Source organism: Falco rusticolus, chromosome 6, assembly GCF_015220075.1.
Source record: "Falco rusticolus isolate bFalRus1 chromosome 6, bFalRus1.pri, whole genome shotgun sequence".
NCBI lineage: Eukaryota > Metazoa > Chordata > Aves > Falconiformes > Falconidae > Falco > Falco rusticolus.
The window spans coordinates 75,268,205-75,291,258 of NC_051192.1; the positions used below are offsets into that span (position 1 = coordinate 75,268,205).

A 23,054-nucleotide genomic window follows, 5' to 3' on the forward strand; every position below is an offset into this window, starting at 1 on the left:
ATAGGTTAAAAATGTTAAATTAAGGTCCTAGGTGTGACTGGGTCTTTAATGGGTTTAAACACATCCTTTTTAATCAAAACCCTCGATAATTTGAATTTAAAGGAGGGTGGGAGAAAGTTGTTCGACACAAAAAGTGAAGTGATAGCAGCCAAATAACCTTTGACCAAATGTAATGCCAAATTGCTCTATTTCAGTTTTAATAAACTCTCTAGGATGAAAGGTACCAAGGTGTCATTGGTATAAGAAAACTCCTGAGGTATTTCCAGAAGTAACATGAAAAGTATCCCTTAAACTGCAGGTCCTATGGCTTTCTGATGAAGACAAGCTAGTCTGTTTGTGAAGACTGTAAAATGTTGTTTGTTTATTTATAGAACTTCTTTTTTTGTGACAAAAAGATTCAGGTGAAATAGTAGGATACTGAGGAGGGGAGCTTGAAAAGATTTCAACTCTAGAAACCAATGGTTTGATTCCTGCTTGACATCTGTATTTTAGGAACTACTCAAAGCTTTAATGTATACACACCTAAAGCCAAGTCCAAGTCTTTAAAAGACATTTTGTCATTTGCTTTCCCCCTTATGGTATGAGGAAAGTATGTCTGTTAAGGTTTTCTATTATGGTGTTCTGCAGACCTGATGAGTGAGTCACGACAAATATGATCTGGTGTTGGGTGGCCAGCTTCCAGACAAAGTCTCTTCTTGTAGATGGAGAATATGGCATAAAATAAAATTACCACATTTATCTGTTTTCTGTCAATCAGAACCCTCTGACATATAGCCATATAGGAAAATGTTGGCAATAATGTCTTTTCGGTATTCCAGGGACAACAGGATGGACATACAGAGGCCTGTCTGCACGATCTTGTGCTGAAAAATACTAATTTGATTTCTATTTGAAGTTGGCAGGGCATGAATCAGATGTGGCGTACAAGCCATGATGCTGCACTAATGCACACAGATGGTAGTAATTTTCCCAAATGTGTGAATTCCCTTGCTAATAAAATCACATTATTTATGATTTTTTCACACACTACTTCAAGACCAGTGATCTTTCAGATGAAGATCTGTCTCTGATCATAAGGACATGCATAGCGTGGGGCAATCACGCAGCATCTGGTCAAAATATAATTCAAAAAGTCAATAATGGATACATAATCTGAAATATGATATGATAAAAGTTATCATATCATGAAACAGATGTATATTCTATCAAGGCAAGTAACAATTATACTATGGGGCCTGGATTTTCTTCAGATTATGAAGATTCTCAAATCTGTAGCAAACTAGGTAAGATCAGAAATTAGATTTTTCTCAAGAGAAATCATGTCAGAGCTACTATAGGTTTCTTAACATGTTGAATATATGCTGAGTATCCAACTAATAAGACTACATTTTCTCTTGTATCAGCCAACCACCAAGGAAAAATGCACCGAGATAAATTTTTTTAATTATGTGTGCAACTGATTCCATTGCCTTTATGCAATTACTAGACTGACAGGCACATTTTTTATTAATAACAAATAGAATTTGTTGCCAAGAATGAATTATGGACAGTGCTTGATGTACATCAATAATACTGATATAGTAAAATACATATTTTAAAACTGTTCAGTGCTAATGAATCCTCAAATTTCTTTTGCACATTAATGTATTGAGTTTTCAAATCCAAATAAGCTTTCCCTTGAGAAAGAAATTTTCTTCTGGTAAAAGAAAGAAAGAAAAAATACCGATAATGTACACATGCCTGTTTCAGAAAAACAAAATCAAAGCTTTTTTGTGTTTCTATGAAAACATATAATGAATAAGATCACTGAAAACACATGGTGTATTTGTGGTTGGTCTTAATACTGGGCAGTGGATTTAAAATCATCGATCAGAAATGCCTGCATCCACAATCTAAGGTTTCTATTCCCAAGCATACTCATGAAAATGAGTTTGCCTGTGCTGATTGTCCTGTACAGAGTCAATGACATTTGGTTCAGCCTATGAAAGCACAGCCCCTCTGGGTTATCTGCTAATCTTTGGCAAAAAAGATATTGGTTTGGAATTTACCTTTGTGGGACATGACTGCTGTGAGATATATTTCATTTAATGTGTGAAACCTGACATATTACAGTACCTTCTAATTCTTTGACCCTTCTGCTCTTTATGATACTGGGTTAGCTTTCAAAGGCAGCTGATCTGAATTACCAGATATCCCATGATTAGAAGAGGATGTAAATAAGGACCTCCTTGAGGCATCCCTGGAAATCTTTAAAAACATCTAGATAAAGAATGGAAGTGCGAATTATCACTTGGCAAGTGGAATCACATAATTATGATCTCACTAAAACTACAGAAGAACATGCAGCAAGAATATGCAGTGAAAGAACAGAAGTCCGAGGTCATACAGTGAATCTGAGGGTAATTCAAGAATATAGGAGAGCATGATTTTTAGTCTCCTATGCTATTTAATAGTAACAGTTTCCCTATCAAGCAGTGAACTTGTCAAGACTACAATAGAAAAAAATACATCAGTAACTGGAAAATCAGTTTTTTGCAGGGCACACCTGGAGCTGCTTCTAGTGTCCTGAAGTACTCTCCCCAAGCTACTCCCAAGAAAAGGCTTTTTGCTCTAGTAAATTATTCTAGGTTTACTTGGGGGTGGAGGTGGGGATGATCTTTTCATTTCCTTATCTGATTGTCTTTTTTTTTTCTCAAATACACTCTGTTTTGACTAAGAAACATACACATTCTTTGATTTGTGACAGTCTGTTTTACTTTTCTTTCAGTATATTTGGCTTTGTTATTTCTTCCCTTACACTGAATGTTGTCTGTGCAAGTACCTCTTCTACTGTTACCATGAAACAACTGAACAATTGGCTCTAGGAAGCTAATTCTGCAATGCTATGTGACATCATCTTTCTCCAAAACATATCTCTTTCAAATCAAACACTGGAAACTAATCTCTCTCGTGTATTTAGTAGGAATATATCTTAACACCACCATCTTACAGGGGGTGTTGGGTTGCTATTAAAATAACAACTCCATAATGTAAACCTCAGGCAAATCTGCAGTAATAAAACTCTTTCAATTTGCAACTGTGCTACAACTCTTTCCCCGCCCCCCCCCCAGTAGCATACTATCTGTTATATGAGAAAATGTATGTGAAGAGACAGGCGTTCAACAGGGACGAGACTTCTGCTGTTAAACTCTAAAAGAAACTTTAAATGCCGTACTTTGCCACATCATACATATTTCACTCATAGAAATTGTTGGTTCATTTCTGCTTTTTATTTTGATGAAGTTCATGCATTGCTGAAAGAGATTGCTCATATGAGTAAAAAGAAACAGTCACTACAGCTATGATTATTTCCATAAGATAGTATTAAGAATAATGCCACGTGCTGGAAAATTTTTTTGGAAGTCAGATAGTTTTCCATCATGATTGGTAGAGGCTAATAGGATGCTTGCCTTTATTTTCTTGGTTTCACTTCCCATATTTGCATATTTTCCATTGTATACAACATGCAAGGGTTTTTTATTGTTTATTTTTAATACAGTGGTTTTATCTTGTGTTTTATAGGGCTAAAGAATTAATTAATTGCTGGCCAACTTTGTGAGGTGGGCTTGAAACTGAAGGACTCTGGGGGAGGGGTCCAAAGTGGCAATGCTCACACCATCGCATCCAACTGGGGAATAAGCCAGGCCAACCAGAACAGTGCCATATGTTCCTTCGCTGCCTCCCAAGATGAGTACCAGAAGGCCAGCCACCTCCAGGGTGCCTCCTGCACCCCTCCTGGGAAACCTGCATGCTTGATTACCTCGGAAACGCCTGTACTTCCACGCATGCAGCATGGGGAATGAGCAGGAAGAATTAAGAGTTCTGGGTGCAATCACAGGGCCCCGATCTCATTGAAGTTACACAGACATTGTGGGATAGCTCACATGCCTGGAATGCTGTCACGGATGGATACATACTTCTTAGGAAAGGCAGGCCATCAAGGAGAGGTGGTGGAGTTGCTCTTTCTGTGAGGGAGCAACTGGAATGTATCAAGCTCTCCCTAGGGGTGGATGAAGAATGAGTCAAGAACTCACGGGTAAAGATTAAGTCTAGCTGGAGGCCTGTAGCTAGTGATGTTCCCCAGGGGTCAGTACTGGGTCCAGTCTTGTTCAACTTATTCATCAGTGCCCTGGATGAAGGGACAGAGTGTGCCCTCAGCATGTTGCTGGTGATACAGAACTGGGAGCAGTGGCTGAGACCCCAGAAGGCTGCGCTGCCATTCAGCGAGACCTGGACAAGCACAGCATTGGGCAGAGAGGGACCTCATGAAGTTCAACAAAGGCAACTGTAGGGTCCTGCCCCTGGGCAGGAATAACCCCACGCACCAGTACAGGCTGGGGCCGGCCTGCTGGAAGGCAGCTCTGCAGAGAAGGACCTGGGAGTTCTGGTGGACAGCAAGGTGGCCATGAGCCGGCAGTGTGCCCTGGTGGCCAAGAAGGCCAGTGGGATCCTGGGGTACATTAGGGACAGCGTGGCCAGCAGGTGGAGGGAGGTGATCCTCCCACTCTGCCCTGGTGAGGCAGCATCTGGAGTGCTGTGTCCAGTGCTGGGCTGCCCAGTTCAAGAGAGACAGGGAACTGCTGGAGAGGGGCCAGCAGAGTGCTGCGAAGATGATGAGGGGACTGGAGCACCTCCCTTATGAGGAAAGGCTGAGAGAGCCGGGCCTGCTTAGCTGGGAGAAGACTGAGAAGGGATCTTATCAATGTCTACAAATATCTTATGGGTGAGTGTCAAGAGGATGGGGCCAGGCTCTTTTCAGTGGTGGCCAGTGAGAGGACATGGGGCAATGGGCACTAACTGAAACATACGAAGTTCCTTCTGAATATAAGGAAGAATTTCTTTACTTTGAGGGTGAGGGAGAACTGGAGAGTTGTGGAGTCTCCTTCTCTGGAGACATTCAAAACCCACCTGGATGTGATTCTGTGCAACCTGTTCTAGGAGAATATCCTTTAGCAAGGTGTTGAACTAGATGATCTCCAGAGGTCCCTTCCAACCCTGACCATTCTGTGATTAAGGAAAATTCTTCATACTGGGTAATACAATTCACGTATGAAAACTGTTTTGATTTATGGAACTCCCTGTTTTAAATATGAATCTAATAGAAAGTAGGAATTTGACAATAATTTAAATTTCTGTTCGATCAGTGCCTCAACTCTGCTCTGTTTGATTATGTATTCACTATTTTCACTAATTCCATGGAAACACAGAGGGACTCTACATGCTCCCAAGCTTTCGAATCTCCCATAGATTCTGCACAGAACTGATCTACATGCATGTAGAAGGTAAATATACACATATATTATGCTACTAAGTAATTCACCTTTCAAATTCTGCATTTCCTGGGTAACTAAAATAGCTAAATACCTAAAATTTTTTTCCTATATAATTACTTGCATATTTTATAACCACAAACTTTTATTACAATTATGTAAAGAAACTACAACGGTGGGAAGAAAAACTAGCTTTTTATATAAAAGAAGCTCCCTTCTTTTCCTCAAAGCAAGGTTTGCTGTCTTGAGGAACCTTAAAACAGTGACTTCCCAACATTTATATCATAAATTTTCCTCTACTTTAAACAAAAACAGTTTGAGGTTTTCTGTAAACACAAGCACTGATGTTCCATGAAGATGCATGAAAAAGAACATGTTAGGCACTGAATTAAAAATTGTATTGGCTTTGCTGGCAAGGTTTTGGTAGCAGGGGAACTACAGGGGTGGCCTCTGTGAGAAGATGCTAGAAGTTACCCCCTATGTCCAATGGAGCCAATACCAGCCATTCCAAGAATGGACCCACCGCTCCCCAAGGCCAAGGCCGAGCTGATCAGTGACAGTGTCAGCACCTCTGTGACAGCGTATTAAGAACAGGGTGGCAGAGGTGGGGGAGGATCTGTGCCAGAGAGGAGTGAGACCATGTGAAAGCAACAGCTCTGCAGACACGAAGGTCAGTGAAAAAGGAGGGGGAGGAGGTGTTTCATGCACCCGAGCAGAGATTCCCCTGCAGCCCGTGGTGAAGACCCACGGTGAGGCAGGCTGTGCCCTGCAGCCATGGAGGTTAACGCTGGAGCAGATCTCCACCTGCAGCCCATGGAGGACCCCACGCTGGAGCAGGTGGATGCCTGAAGGAGGCTGTGACTCATGTGAAGCCCACACTGGAGAAGGTTTTCTGGCAGGACTTGTGACCCTGTGGGGGACCCATGCTGGAGCAGCCTGTTCCTGAAGGGCTGCACCCCATGGAAGGGACTCATTCTGGAGCACTGAGGAGGAAGGAGTGGCAGAAACATGTAATGAACAGACTGCACTTCCCATTATGTGTTCCCCTATGCCACTCGGGAGGATGTAGAGACATCAGGAATTAATTTAAGCATAGGAAGAAGGGAGGGGTGATGGGAAAGTGGTTTTTTTTTTTTTTTCTGATGTGAATAGTAATAAATTAAACTAATTTCTCCAAGCTGAGTCTGTTTTGCCCACGGTGATACCTGGCAAGTAATTTCCCTGTCCTTACCTCAACCCAGGAGCCTTTTGTTATATTTTCTCTCCCCTGTCTGACTGAGGAGGGGAGTGACAGAGCGGCTTTGGTGGGCACCTGGCATTCAGCCAGGGTCAAACCACCACAGAAATAGAGGTTTCAAACTTAAGTCAGATTTTTATGCTTAAGGCCAGAACAAGCAAAGACATTTCCTCTGTAACCACGTCATGTAAGTAGCCAGTGTCCTCCCAAAATAGCCATTCACTGTAGGAGGTGGCACGAAAGGATCTGCCAGTTAGCATGGCCCTGAACAGGACACTTTAGTGAGATCCCTAGAGAATCTAGATGTTTGCTTCACATTCTCAGCTAGGTGAAGGTCATGAGAGTGGTATGGGAGCAGACCAGCAGCTGCACACCTTTGTATCCAGGAATTAAAAATCCCCTCTGTTGTCTTGAAATCCAAATGTCAACGTAGCACAATATACCATTATCCTGACTGAGTAACACAGGTAATTTAACTGGTAAAAACCTACTATTTATTCTGTACTATAAAAGCAAACCCAGTCTTCTATGTCTCTTTCTCACAGGCTATGTAATAAAGCTCAAAGACGTTATTTAATACCTCACCTGCTTTATCACATGGTATTTCCTGTGGAAGAATGCAAATGACTCCGGCTCAGAAAATAAGCACTGCCATACTGCCTAGGGAGACACATAACATTTCCACAGATGACTTGATTATTAGCAAATTAGCACCAACAGAAAAAAACAGCAGCAACTGATGCATTACTGAAAGGAGGTATTTCCAGAAAATGCCAGAAATGGAAAAGTAAAGGAAGAAAAGAAGCAAATATCTGTCACCTGTGCAATGATAGTTGCCTTTGAATGAAAAATGACTCAAAGGAGCTGGGAGATTAGCAGCTGAATAGGTTACAAGCTTTAGAAACAATCAATTTTTATACCAACATTTTCCTGCAGTGCTCCAGCCTGGCGGCCAAGCGTTCATAGCGTCGTCACATTTTGATCCTTTGATGTTGCATTGTCCTATCATTGTGAAGCAGAATTCACCAAGTGTTGGATTGTTCACCCACTAATAGGGAACGTGAGCCAGGATTAGACCATCGTGAGACAGATTAGTTTTACCCTACTGATGATGTGTTGTTGCAATAGTAATTCTGCTCTGCTATGTATGAAACCCTGACCCAGAATCAGGTTGTCGACGAATGGTTTAGCACCGGGTACCCCATGATCATGCAGTACATGACGGGGGAGAGGTGCTGCCACATCTGCTCCAGTGCAAAATGAAGCAAGCTTGTTCCACACAGATTCTAAACTTACCATTATTTCTGTTATCTGTTCTTGTCCAAAACAGTCTTTATTATCAAATTGTTTCAATTCTCCTAAAGATTACTCCGACAAGAAAACTTTCATTTACATTGAAGAAATAGCGATTCAGATGCCTAATGCTAGAAATGCCAAAATTTCATAGGTCTGATCTACATGAGGAGATAAAGAGGTTTCTACTGCTTTTATAAATTCTCAGAAATAAAAGGGTAATTTTGAAAAGTGCTTATTGTGCAAGCCTTTATAACAAAATGCTATAGCTATCTCATTTTTAAAAACATCCAAATGAAAAAAAAAAATCATCTTTAAACAATACTTAAAAACACTAATTATGTTAAATGGCTCATGACTGGAGGTGACTGGATGTGTACACAAAACGAAGAATGTAATAGCATATTGACAACTATTTAAAAGTTTTCTACCATTATTAACCATTTTCATCGTAATCTTTCAAAGCAACTAATGCCCAACAGGCTCCATAATGTTCTTCCCCAGAACAGACTTGTGAAATATATACCAACTCTCTGTTCAGTAAGAGAGCCCTATAGCTCTAAAGTATACCCTATAGCAAGGACCCTATAGTTGTTCTAAAACTCGTGGTTTAGAGTAGGTGGCAGTTGTGGTAAGTAGCTTTACAGAGACTGGAATGCCAGTTAAGAGTTGGTTGGTGCTTTGAAGAGCTCTTTCCCTATTTCAGCAAGCTGCTTCTTTCTCATTATCTTCCCTCTAGATCTAACTAAGGTCTATCTTAAGCTCTAATTTAATCATGTTTTTAATCTAGTGTTCATAATCATAGAAAACTGCCACATTCCTTTACAATTTCATGAAGTCCTGGGAAGGGTTTTAGATGTAGGTTGTTTTTAACTGATAAGCTACCAAAGGAGAAACAGAATGGATGGATCCTAATTCAGGATCTGGTATAGCAGAATACCCGCATCCTTAACATTAACCACACAAATCACACAGGCATCTTACACTCTTTCAGTTAAATACATGTAGAGCTTACATGTTCCACTGGATCTAGGACATAATTTCTAAATTAGGTGAAAATGTAATATTAAGTTGTATTAAAGTTCAGTTGAATTGACACTTGAGGTGGTAAAATTCTATGAAACTGTTCAGGAGGGTGGAAGAAGGATTAGCTGAAAATTGCTTCACCACTACCTTGTGAAACCAGCTGTTCTTCCCTCAAAATCCTGTTTTACCTAGATTTCAAAAACACTTCAGCAAACAAACGCACACTGAAATATAAACCTGATACGCAGTAACTGATAGAAAAAGATGGCATCGGATTGGAGATATTTTAGATATTTGCAAGAACTCCATAATTTTGTAAAAAGAAGGAAAAAAATAGGGACCATAATACGCTAAGCTCAGGTGACTGTGCAGCTGATGTGATCACTTACTGACACAGGATATTATGAAGTGTTAAGAAGTTAAACTTCACAAGATTTCCCTAGTCTCATATCAAAGTGCAAGATTATATCCACGAGTGAAAGAGCAAGAGAACATTAAAATTAATTTAGATAATTCCTTTTTGCATTGCTCACCAAAATAGTACTTCTGTTGAATTTTATTGTATCCAGTAAACTGTATGGGAATGGCTAGCTATTTCCTTCACACAACTTCAAAGTTGCTATAATGGCAACTAGTGTATCAAAGCTAACATACGAAGTTATTTAACTTCTGGCTAAATCCTTGTTGATTCTTAACTAGCCTACTGTATTCTTAATTTTTAAAGTCATCCTCTGCTGTGGTTCAGCCCCACCTGGTCACTAAGCACCACGCATCCAGTCTCTCACTCCCCCTCACCCAGAGGGATGGGGAGGAGAATCGGAAAGGAATGTGAAACTTGAGGGTTGAGATAAGAACAATTCAGTAAGTAAAGCAAAAGCCGTGCAGGAGAGCAAAGCAAAACAAGGGATTCATTCACCACTTCCCATGGGCAGGCAGGTGTTCAGCCATCCCCAGGAAAGCCGGGCTCCAGCATGTGTAACGGTGACTCAGGAAGACAAATGACATCACTCCAAATGTTTTCCCCTTCCTTCTTTTTCCTCCAGTTTATATACTCAGCAGGACATCATTTGGTATGGAATATCCCTTTGGCTCATTTGGGTCAGCTGTCCTGGCTGTGTCCCCTCCCAGTTTCTTGTGCCCCTCCAGCCCTCTCACTGGCAGGGCCTGAAAAACCGAAAAGTCCTTGACTTAGTATAAACATTATAAACCCAGTATAAACCCAGCAACAACCAAAACCACCCGTATGCTGTCAACATTGTTCTCCCACCAAATCCAAACCACAGCACTGCACCAGCTACTAAGAAGAAAATCAACTCTATCCGAGCTGAAACCAGGACATCCTCTAAAATAATATTCCAAATATGAAGGGGAAAATTGCTACATTTTTCAAATCTAGCCCAAAAGGTAGAGAGGTCACATGAAAGTTTTACATACACAAATAAATGCATCTTGTGGGAAATCGATAGTTATGTCATGAGTTTAGACATTGGCTGTGGTTTATGACATCAAATTAATTACTGATGTATATACATATGTCTAAAGACTTTTTTTTTCTGCTCACAGAGTCCTACAAGGTTATGAATAATTTTAAGAAATGACAAAAAGGGTGAAAGAACACTTGAACTCTGGAAAACCAGGGAATATGGGGTACAGTATCCTGTTTTTCTTTCTAGGTACCTCAAATCGATATTTGAATGTGAAGATGAAAGCATAATTGTCTTTCCTCACCCACACCTCTTTATATGATTCCCACTTTCTCATCCCTCTTTTTGATGGAAATTGTCACAGACTTGTTTTCAATCACACAGTATAAACACTATCAGGGAGATAAATAGATCTATGACCTCTAGAGACATGAGATTGTTCTAAATATGGCTGAAATCACAGAAACCGGACAAAATACATTTATTTTTGAAGCCAATCATATAAAGACAAAAAAAACCCCACTTGTCTGAGATGTTTGATAATAATGACATAAGTTAGAAATGTTAATTTAGGAACAATGTCTAGAAAAGCTGCTGGTAAAAGAAACCTCTAATTTTCAGGGTGATATTATCAAATGTTGCTCAACAGAACAGAAATTCAACAACCTGGATCCCAGGGAACAAATATAGCAGTCTTCAGGTGGGAATGTAACAAGACAAATGCCTGTCACAGCCTCCCATTTTACTCCTAGTTTTGCAGCTTTGTCAAAGGAGCTGACCTTTAAGTCGTGTACAGAATATACACCGGCAACATGTGAAATTAAACAGATTTCCTGTTTTTAACACATGACATTTAAATATTCGATTTATTGAACTATTTATAAAACTTTTACAAAATATTAAAAAATTTGGAGACTTTAAAAATGTTAATCTTATAATTAACAGTCAGGGACATACTTTCTTTGCATATGCAAGACAGTGATATTCCAAACCTATTGCTATGAACTTTACAGTAATAGACAACCATCTGCCTTCATGCTAAAGCAGACACACTACATTTTTCCACTCGTGTAGGGATTTCACAATGAAGCAGATACAAAAGCTAAGCTAATAAAGGATTGTTTCATGGGGAAAGGAACAATACATTTCACATTAAAGTAAAAAAGCTTAATTACCTGGAAAGGGAAAAGAAAAAAATGTAGCTCAGAGTACACTATCTACCATTCACCGTATTCTATGTGTACACAATCCTCCCTTTCTATTGTATGACCTAGCACTCACTACTCAGGAAAAAAAAATTAAATTTACACTAGCAGCAAATTTTCTATGCTGAATTTAAAGTTAGTTTTTAAAATAAAGCTTGTAGCAACTACTTATTTCCAGATAATTTTGGTCATTTTTAGTAAAACAAAGAAAGTCACATATTGAAAGCACTATTAAAGGGAACTGAGGCCTCATATAAGGCACATATATGCTTTAGACTACATCCTTGCTTTGTATGCTGTGGCATATATCCAGTGCTGATAGCTTCAGTTTGGCAAATACATTGATTTGTATCCATAATTTTCTATTTCCTTAGAAAAATGGAGATGGATTTCCACTTTTCAAAACTGTCATTTAGAGACATTTCAGATTTCAGTGGTATCTGATTGTTTAGAGTAAATACAGTATGTATTGATATAAACCCGCTTGGCCCTAATATATCCATAATGACAACTATGACTTTATGTAATGTCCTATAAGCGGGTTCATTACCCGGCGTGCAGCACCTATTCATACACCGAGTCAAGTTATTTCTTATTTCTTTACTCTAGTTTGCACAGAGCAGCGAGCTAGGTGGTAACCCACAAATGCCTGGCTCTCTAATGGCCAAAACGTTACGCTATTTATACAGTCCAACATACAAAGACATTGGCCCTCATTGGTTACAAGTCACCCAAATCCTTCATTACTTAGTACTCTGTTTCCCATTTGTCAAATAATTCTCTCTCTTCTGATGTTAATTAGTTCGCATGCTCAAACTCAACTTCTTTTGGGTCTGGGGGATTGCCAGAGTCGGTGGTCGCCATCTCCCCGTGCTGGAATTGCCTTTCCCCTAGTTTTGCTGAGCTCATCGCCCATGGTGAGCTTCCTACCAGCCTACCTGTCCCTTGGCGGCACTCCCCTTGTAAAGTTCCTTTTCTGAACAAAGGGATTTGCCGGTGCTTAACAAAGCACTTAGCAGAAACTACAAAGTCTTTGTAATCTGAATTAACCCTTAACAACTCACTGCTCTAACCATCTCAAAGTCAAACCACCAACACCATATTCAATTTCATCACCCACCCGATATCAACTTGAACATACTTCTGGAGTTTATTAGTTAAGGAGCAATCAAATAGAGAAATGCAATACGGCATATAATAACACACTATCAAGTTAAACCACATAACTGAGATAATGACATTCGCTTGCTTTCACTCTAGAAAATGGTCTTATACACTGTAAGAAATATATAGTTGTTACTAAGAAACTGAAGTCGTGTATCTTAACCTAGACATGAAATAAGCAAATGCACACATTCCAATAAAGCCAAGATTCTACACAGGGCTTGTACATAAAATGGTATGCCATGTTGACTGCTACTACATCAGTTAAGCAATGATACATTTTCTTGTTGAAATGTAGTTAATGGTAGGTACCAGGTAGATCACTAAGATGATTAATGAGTATATATTACTGAAATGTACAGTTATACATTACAGCATGATTAAAACAGATCACAGCTATCCTTAAGGAGTCAAGAGACAACTTCCTTGACTGGAACAAAGTTTTTGGATTGCATACATGATAATTTACTTTCTCCCTTAAAAATTCAATACTGAATAATTATAAAATTATTACAGATGCCCCTATCCCCTGTAATTACGAGTTCTCTCCTGACTTCTTGAAGAACGGGTCTGAATATAAAACGTTTACAATGATAGTTCAGTTGGGCAATTTCTGGAATTACACTAAATTATCAGCCTCGTTGAAACTTCAGGATTAAATAAAATCGCATTATGCTTTAGTTACCTTTCAGCCATTAAATACAGGATACATCAAATCTGATGCTAATCTACACAAACATGCAATGTGACAGCACCCCCCCTGGGCTGTAGCTGCCCCAGTGAGCTGCCAATGAGCCTGTCACATACCACAGCCCTGGCTGACCCAGGAGCGCTAAGCACAGAGGAAGCTGTTCCCTATATTGATGGAGGGGTTGTAGAGGGTAAAAGCAGACCTCTGTGAAAAGAGGAGCTCCTTAATTCATCTTCTCCACACGAATGGAAAAAGAAGAGAAATATTATTCCTCCAGTGCCAGGACTATTAAAAGATATCCTACACAGAAAAATGGATCACTGTTAAAACCTCATCATCAGGCATGACTGCAAGCTTCAGCAAAGCAAATGACATCTCTTCCAGTTTTAGAAAAAAGATATCTTATGGAAACTAGACATTCAACCATTAAAAGGATGATATGATTACATGGCTGAGGTTATAGTCTCAAAAGGAGCTGCTTGTTTCAGGTTTCTTTTTAAGCTTGTATACTTATTTTATTGAATGGAATAGTTACCAGTGTGTCTAACATAAAATGCTTCCGTCCTAATTGTAAGAGATTTTGTTACAACTGCAACTTATTTTAACAGTCCCTTCCTTTTAATTTTCTCTTCAGGTAGTCATAATTCAGTCATATTTTCATGCATGATTTTTGAAACGAAGACACAGAAAGAGAGAGAAGGGGACCCCTTCATTTACACAGGTTAAATAAATGTGAAATTCCCTTGGAAATGTAGTTGGAAGACAGTCAACTCATCCCATTGTATGAACTCAGCAGGCCTGTACAGGTTAAGATTCAAAGGAGAGAATGCCTTGGGATGTATTTTTGAATGAGCAACTCAAAAATATCTGTTTCAGTCAATGGACTGGAAGGTACCACCAAAGTCCATGGCACAGGGAGGTAAGTAGTCAGCCCAGATAACAAGATTCATATATAAATTATGTCAGTTTTAATTAAAAACACTAAACCACAGGAGACTCCTGGAGCACTGTCAGACCAAACTGAAGGTAAGACTAGGTCAGAAGAAGGCAGCAATCAGACACCGGTAGAAGGTGCCAGTGGAGTCCAGACAAGATGTCACCCAACAGAACGGTTGTGCATATACACTGATATGGCCTATTACCACAGGATTTAAATCAAACTCCTGCTTAAATTTAACATTGCTCACTTCTGGCATAACCCTTGGGAAAAGCCAAAACCTGCTCCCACCTAAAATACTGCAGATGATACTAATACAACTGTGTAATTGTTGTAATACTTCTGTGTTCCAACTGCATTCTTTGGAACACAGAAGGGAATTCCAGTACATAACATGTATGTAAATAAATAGAACACTTTACTGAAATATTGAAAATATTAATTGAAACGCACACTGGATGGTAACTAAATCTGTTATTTTTGAAGGAAACCCACTTTTTTGGTTCCATTATTTTATGCTGCAGTTTGCACAGCTGTCATGTATTGAAAACAAGTGCAAGGAGTATGCCCACATAGCAAATGTGTAGAAGATATTCAGAGAATTCAATTTTAACACTGAGAATTCGAAAATATGTGATTTAATTGATTGTAAACTTGTGCAAGGCTGAAAGGTAAAATATTCTCTGATATCTGAGCAACACAGGACAATTGATGGGGGGGGGTTTGAGTTTACAGTTGATTGCTTTCACATATAGTGAGTGTAATGACCTACTTTCAGACAGTAATACAAGGGGATGTTAGATATACTGGCAGTCTGGCAAGGGTGTTTTTTACTCTAGTTGCTTGTATTTCATACCATGGGAAGTTAACTAGGAGGATGTTATAGTTATATAACCATTGTGTAGACAATTTTTGGTTCCTTTCCTGTGTACCGGTAATGCTGTTCAATACTATGACAATTATCCATTGCCATTTATAATCCACTGTACCTTAAAAGATAAAAAGTTTTTGAAGCCAGCTACAAAATCTGTTATAAAAAAGAACTTTCTGAAAAGCAGTAAAGCAAAATAATTACAATTACAAAACAGTAATATTAAAGTTTGTCATATAGCCTTGATTCTTTTTACAAAACCCCCAAAATTATTCAAATAATTATTTTTTATTCAAACTGTATTTAAATTATGTTCATTTGACTAATCTGTGCTTTATGAGCAACAGTAGTACAATAGAAGTATAAATGAGCTACAGAGTAAAAAAAGCTTTTTTCAAAAAAGGACCAGGCACAGTGGCAAAAAACAACCCAGTTAGTAGAAATGGAAAACATACAATCTATTGAGGAAATCTTCTTATTTTCATTCATTAACTTTCTTCCATCCAGAAATACAATCTTGCATTATACCGTGGCCAACAATTTGCACAAATAATACATTTTTTTTTCCTGAACTCAAGCCTGCAATGCTTATAGTGTGCCTGACTGATACACCTATCTTACACTGCAAATAAGTATTACTCTAAATACCTCAATGAATCTACTCCTGAGTTACTAACAGTAGCTGGGATGAAAAACAGAGAAACATGATGATTATTACATCTTCCCCTTTCCCATCTCCAAAGAAGCATAAAACTTACATTTCACAACTAACAGAGAAAGAATGAACCACAACTACCTTTTTCGCAGAATCGGCCAGTGAAGTGTAGTGGGCAGTCGCACTGAAATGAGGTGGCCCCAGAAGGCAGAGAGAGAGGATGACAAGTCCCTCCATTATGGCACAGTCCTTCCTGGCATACAGATGGCAATTCGAGGGAAACCTGAGAGGGCACAACAGGCTCAGGCAACTCAGGCACATCAGAAGAAACCACAGGGAATGCTGTTGACAGATGTGTGGGTACAGGAATACTGAAAGGAGAGAGCAACATATCAAAACAAAAAAATCATAAGTCCCAATTTTGCCATAACATTTCAGCTTCATTTAAAAACAGTAGGGATTTTTGTTTGGAAATTCAGGTTATATTTAAGAAAATGTAAGTACATCAGTAATTCCCAAGTCAAGTCCCCATCCTGCAATCCAGCAAAAAACCAAAGGTATTTTCCCCTGTGAGGGTGCAAGAAATAACTTCCACGCATGTAGCACAGTTTGTACATGCCGTCGTTAATTCCTTTTCAGTGGATGTCAACAATGGAGTGATAAATAATTACAGGCTTGTATTATTAATGATTGAATTGTCTGAAGTTAGCAAATCTCGTAAGGCTGTTCTAGATGTGACTTCCATACAAGTATATTAAGCATGCACATGCAAAAGGAAAATGCTGTAGTACAGCAATACAGTATCTTTTAATTCATAGAAATAACTGGGGGGAGAGGGAGGGAAGAGAAAGGGAGATGGTTTTGTTTTAAGTTTTCCCCATAAATTTTGTTTAGAATGACATTCTCTTCTCAGATTTTGAGGTCTCACATTAAATACTAGACTGATATGTTAATCAGTTGCCTCCTTTTTAATTATTTCCTATCTCAAAGTTGCTAGAAATTACTTAGCAATGCCACCTGTTTGTCCTAATTATCAACTCTATCTATTACTGCTTTTTGTTGTATCCAGAGAGCCAGACTTGTCACTCACTAAAACTCTACAAATTTAAGGTTACTGATTTACCAACCAGAACAACTTATGATGAGGGCAAAAAGAATCAAAAGTCACAAGAAGATTCATGACCGTTTAATAAACTTGCTCAATTAAAAAAATAGTTTTCACTGAATTTTACATAAGAGATAGACATCCTTCTTTCATTTTATGAAGTTCAGGAGGTTCTACTTCTTTCCAGAAAGCAACTTCTAATTCTGAAATCTGGCAACAGTACTCTAATAAAATGCCTTACTATTTTTACTCCATTGGTAATTTTAAACTTTCTCATATTTCTCTTATCTCTTAATGTTATGCATTAAAGAGAAAGGGAGACTAGGCTGAACTGAAATTGCACTGACATTTTGGCTGAACCAGAACACAGAAATTAAATACGGGATATAATGGTTTATAGGTTTCAAAAGTAGTGAAAGTCAACATGTTGGCAATGTGTTGAACATCAACAGCCAAATTCTTACTTTTGGTGAAAATGATAGTATTAACCTGATTATAAGAAATAAAATGAAAAAAAACCAATGTATTGGCCCCTGCTGCACCCTCCCCTCTCTCCTTGTTACCTGCTCTAGTATCAGCTAAAATTTCTGCTTCAACATATTGCAGAGGTTGGAGTATGTCTTAAAAATAAAGATCTGAAAGGGATGATTCATCATGAGAACTGAGTGGGACTGCAGAAGTAAGGTAGATGGGGACATAGCAGTGTGATGGGACAGCTTCAGTGTGATCTTGCATTTACCACTCTGAACATCTGTCTTCTTAAATCTAGCTTCCAAATTTTTTTACATATCCCATTTGATCATGACAACATGAAAACTGATTTTAATAATTTACTTTGTGAAAGTACTTACAAACTTCAAATATTCTGAAAGAAAACAATATAACACATGCCAAATAAGTATGCTGTCTGTAAATCTGACTATTGAAAAATGAGTTGTCTGAATTATGAATATAGCACCTGTACAAAGACAATGTTACATGCTGAGAGGCAGGTAGGAAGGAAAAGAAGCTGGACAGGGGAAGGACTGAAATAATTCAAGAAAAAGTTAATATCTAAGAGGAACCAGAGAAATGCATAGTAATTCAGAAAGGAGCAGAACCTCAGAAAGAACAGAAGGGACACAGGGCTTATGTGACAGCAAAAATGAGACATGCAAAGCAATAATGGTAAGGGAAGCATTAGAAAGGGATACTGAAGCAGGGACACAGGCTGTATCCAAACCACAAGACAGCCAAAACACACACGCTATGGTGCTTAGAAATGAGAATACAGGGATTTCAAGGCAGTTAAAATCCATCCACTTCATATGAGAGAAAAGTATCCAGAAAGATGGCAGACAAGAAGGCTGAAAACAAATCCCTAAAAGATTTTGGAGACTGAGGACATCCTGATAAGAGGATTGGCATTTTAAGAAAATAAGTGACTTCCTGTTTATTTCCACTTACATGAACAGACTAACGACATTTCCATTTATGTGAATAGAATTACAACAAAGAAATTGCTGGGTTTAGAACCTCCTTTTCTCCTAAGGGAAATAACTAACATGATCTTAAGGCTGTTCCATTCAGAGCAGCATTAGAATGCACTAACATGTGTGTTATCTTCTACCAGGCTAGCACAGCAAATAAAAAATGCTTAGTCACCTGCTGCTGCGATTACAACCATTAACATAATAAATAATAAATAATTATTTTCCCCCAAAACATAACCTAAATGTTTGAGAAATTCTGAATTAATAGTAGGCTTATATAACAAATCAGACATCTACAGGAGAAATTTATTGGGAACTGTTACTGGGATTTGGGGTTGATCTTTCTGTTCCTCCTAAAAAAATCAAACCAATCAACAAAAACTGAATAAAACTTGGGGGAAAAAAATGAGGACATAAACTAAGGTCTCACTTCTAGATATTAGAAAGACCATTTTTCCAATGACAGATAATCCCAAAGAGGACTATAGTAAAATTTACTCCTCTGAACTTGGTCAGAGCTGCCATCAGGGGTAAAATACTGAATGAGAGGGCTATCTGCCTGACTGGCAGGCATTCTTGTGTCCACTGGAAGCACTGATTTCCAGCTGTGCAAGTTTCACATCCCTCTTCTGACAGGGAGCTATTGTTTTTCTCTAGGATATAATTATAGGTGTGTGCTTCAAATAAAATTTCATGAGCATAAGTAATGCAGCCTCATTTCATTTTTTTTTTTTGTTGACATTGCAATCCACGGAGGAGGAAGAAAGGAAAGCTTCTTGGTAGGTGGATTTCTCCCTGCTTCATTTGATAGTCTTTCGCAGGGTGTCAGCCTTTGCAGTGTTGTTCTGGTGCTTTGCTTCTAGATGGTTATGGTCCTGCACTGCTTCCAGGCACCCCGTGGCCTGCTGCCTTACTGCAAAAGTGGAGAAAAATTTGCTTGGGCTAGTTAGTGGGGCAAACATCAGCTGGACTCACAAGACACTCAGGCTGCTGCTGTGAATAAGCAACGACCTTGGCTCATTGCAGTTTAACTAAAACATTTATTTAAATAAAGAGCCAGGAAGCCTTTAAAATAATACAGTAATTGAAGTGTTAGAAGTTTTGAAAAAGTGTAATAAAAACAAATCAGGCAAAACTTGACTCACTCATAGTATACAACAAGGCCACAATTTTCTATTTTTTTGTTGTTTGTTTGTTTGTTTTTTTCAATTTCCCAGCCTGTCACTGCCTCTCAGGTCAATAATGCACATGAAGACCTTCTAGCTTGCTGCAAGCATCAACACATTGTTTTTAATGTTACAATGAGCTCAAACAGCTGAGTTTCAAAGGCCTGTAACCTTGTGTTTCATAGCTGAGTGCATGTAAGTTTTAAATCCTTGCCTAAATATAGATGTTAGTTCAATCTGAAGTCTGATTTATATTATATTCTTCACTGCTCAAGGAGATGTATGGTCAACCAAATGGCAGGAACATAGCACTTAGGGATCATGCTTGACATTATGCCGTTAAACCAAAAGCACACATACCCTAACCAACTGTGCTTCCCATACCCTTATTCTCCTCTTTTCAAATAGAGCCTTAAACTATCAGTGTGTGGAGTTAAGAGGCACTGTGGATTAAAAAGTTAACAAACCACCTGGGAGGTCCCGGCTGTGCCCTGACTGGGCAGTGTAGGGGCTCAGGTTCACCACTGGCTGAGCTGTGTGTCACTGGTTTAACCCCTGTGCCGGGACAAGTGACCAGGGACGAAAGAGCTGGGACTGTTCAGCCTGGAGAAGAGAAGGCTCAGGGGGATCTTTTCATTTTATATAAATACCTGAGAGGAGGGGAGGGGAAAAGATGGAACCAGACTTTTCTTGCTGGTGGCCAGTTAAAGGACATGGGGCAACGGACACAAACTGAAATGTAAGAAATTCCATCTAAATACAAGCAAAAAAGCTTTTTACATAGGGTGATCTATCTGTATAATGGACTTCAAGCTGAGACCTGCAAAGAGAGCAGACTTGTCCCCAAAGTAATTTGCTATCAGGCTGATGGCAGCCATGTCTACAGAAGCACTGACATTTTTCCATGAAGCAGCTGATGAGACATACAGTGGCATGGGAGTCCCAATGATAACATCTCCACTGCCTATATCTTATGGTACTTACACACTTAACATTTTATTACTGAAGTAATGGATTTAGTCTTATCTGATATGAGTGCGATAAGGAAGTTTGTATTTTTAGCTTGTCAATAAAGTAATTTGTGCTGGGAAGCAACTGCTTTTATTTGCAGTTTTCTTTGGTGGAGAAGTATGTACATTCCATTTTCCTTAGGTTGTGGCAGAATATTATTTTTAAGCAAATGGTTTAGATTTTGGAGCCAAAAGAAAGATTTTTCAAGGGCATTAGTATGCATGGTAGAATATAATTTCAAAACCTTATGAAACTGAACACAAGTGCACTACATGGAAATGTTGGTTTAAACAGGAATAAAAACCTAGTACCTTGCATGTAATTTGGCAAGAATGAACAAAGTCTTTTACAGGCTTTTTATTTTACTGTTCACAACCATGTCAAGAAGAATGCTTTAAGTGGCATTTCACTGATTTCAATGAATCCACAGAACAGTGTATCTGCACAGTTACCCTACTGGAGAAACCACCTAAATCACTCAACACACTAATTGAGAAAACAATTTAAGAGATTACCAGAGAGGGATTATTTTTGTTCAGCAGTTTATATCTGACTCTTATTTCCTCACCCATTCCAGTCTTTGTTTGATTTGGAAACATCAGATGTCTGTTTTTCCAGCAGAGATGACTTACGATCAGGCATATCTCTTTAAAAAATTCAATTCTCAATATATGTTCCAGGCTATGGACCCAGCTTCTCCCTCCTACTAGGCACAGCATTTTGGTAGCAGAACTCAGTGATACTGTAGCTGTAGCTTTCCATTTAAAAATTCGCAGTTGGTATAACATCATTTGCAGCTGCTTTTGCACACACAGCATCTCATTTAATGGTGCAAACTCTTAGCAATGCAAATAGTATATTTGATATACAATGCAGCCGAGGATGTGAGAATGCAATTAACAGACATAATGATGTTTATGAAAGCTTGGTTTACAAATCCAAAGTAAAAATTATGAACTCCAGGATGCGTAGCAGTGCCAGACATGGGAAGACATGTCAGGTACGGAAAGACAGGTGAAAGGGGGAAGAAGAAAAATAAACTCATGTACTAAGAGACATATTCCTGTCCTGTTTGCTTTAAAGCATGTAGCTCGCATAGACTTTACAACAGATAAATAAATTATGACACAGAATTTGCAGCAACAATACTTTATGTTGAAATCTGAATAGTAGAAGTCTTCCTAAACAGGACATTAAAGTGCATTTTTCAGATGATATTTGAAAAAAAACCCTCACGGTCCCTAAGTTTAGGACATGAAAAATAATGGTTTTGCTAGGACTGAATTTCTATACCAAATCCACTCCTTTTTTTTTACGTGGGTTGCTGGCAGAAGAGAGCATTGAATCTTTCAATTGTTCACACCGATCTTTGGTTTGGTTTGGTTTTGCTGTTTTATAGCCTTCCCCTTCCTCCCTTTTAAGCCCCTCTTGACTTTCTATCATCCAAACATTAAACTTTTAAAAAGGAGAGCAATCAAAATTACTGAGCACTGAGTGGACCAATGTGCAAATCTTACAACTTTCTGAAGTTTAAGCAAATCTCAAATCTGTCCAGATTTCAGCCTTTTATTTTACATTTAGTCAATAGTCACAGTCAGAAAACCTCTTCCTAGTTTCATCTTAGCTGCTGTTTAGAAAAACAGCACTTGAAATTCCTGAGTACTATGTCTTTTTGTTGATTTATCAACTACTTTTGTTACTTGAAACTAGTGGTTTTGAATGGGAAAAATATTTTCACATTCCCTCCTTGAAGATTCTCTCAGCAGATCAGAAATGTTATTTTTTAACATGGCACTGTACTTGTCGTTCTGAAAAGCCTCTGCAAGATTAGAATATAACCATTCTGTCCAGTCCCAAATGGCTGAATAAATTGTACTGGGTAAATTGAGTTCCTGTGACAGAGATGCTGTGAGAGCTATCTAAAACATCATGATCCAAATGAAGTCACTACTGCCAACCAAAGCTACTATATAGTTTCGAGAGCTAAAGGTGTTCTTCCACCTCAATGATGCCATCTATAATTTAGACTCCAAAATGGAAGATCTACCTATGGAGTATTATTGCACAATGTGTCTGTGAGGGATAAAGGAGAATTACTTCTAGATGCTGAATATGCAGTTGATTTCCTATGTAATATTTAATCTCAGGCAAGACTTCTGCATTGTATTTCTCAGGACTGTGGTAGCAAAACCTTTGGTCTTTGCCCACAGTGAAGATTCTCCAGATGGCTAGAGCCCTGCTTCACCAAGAAGGAATAAAAAAAAATGCTTTGAGAGGTATATTAAAAAAAATAAATATGATACAGTGGAAAAATCCAAGTCAGTAATCAGATGAATATTCTAACCCAAGGGATGGGGAACCGTATGTGAATACTTTTCCTTTCTCCACTCAATCCAGTGAATACCTGTTCCACGGCAGACAGAACAGACCAAGGGACTGGTCTGGGGAGTTCTTGCAACACTTCTGGTATCAGACCGGCAAGTTTGTA

The 23,054-nt window shown here is 38.7% G+C and overlaps 1 protein-coding gene across 1 annotated transcript in view; it reads right to left on the bottom strand.

Annotated features, from left to right (window-relative positions):
• EYS (eyes shut homolog) overlaps window positions 1–23,054 on the bottom strand; it is an 874,042-nt gene that overhangs the window by 217,453 nt on the left and 633,535 nt on the right. The window contains 1 exon segment of the mRNA XM_037392524.1: window positions 15,954–16,183. Coding sequence (XP_037248421.1) covers window positions 15,954–16,183 — 230 coding nt within the window.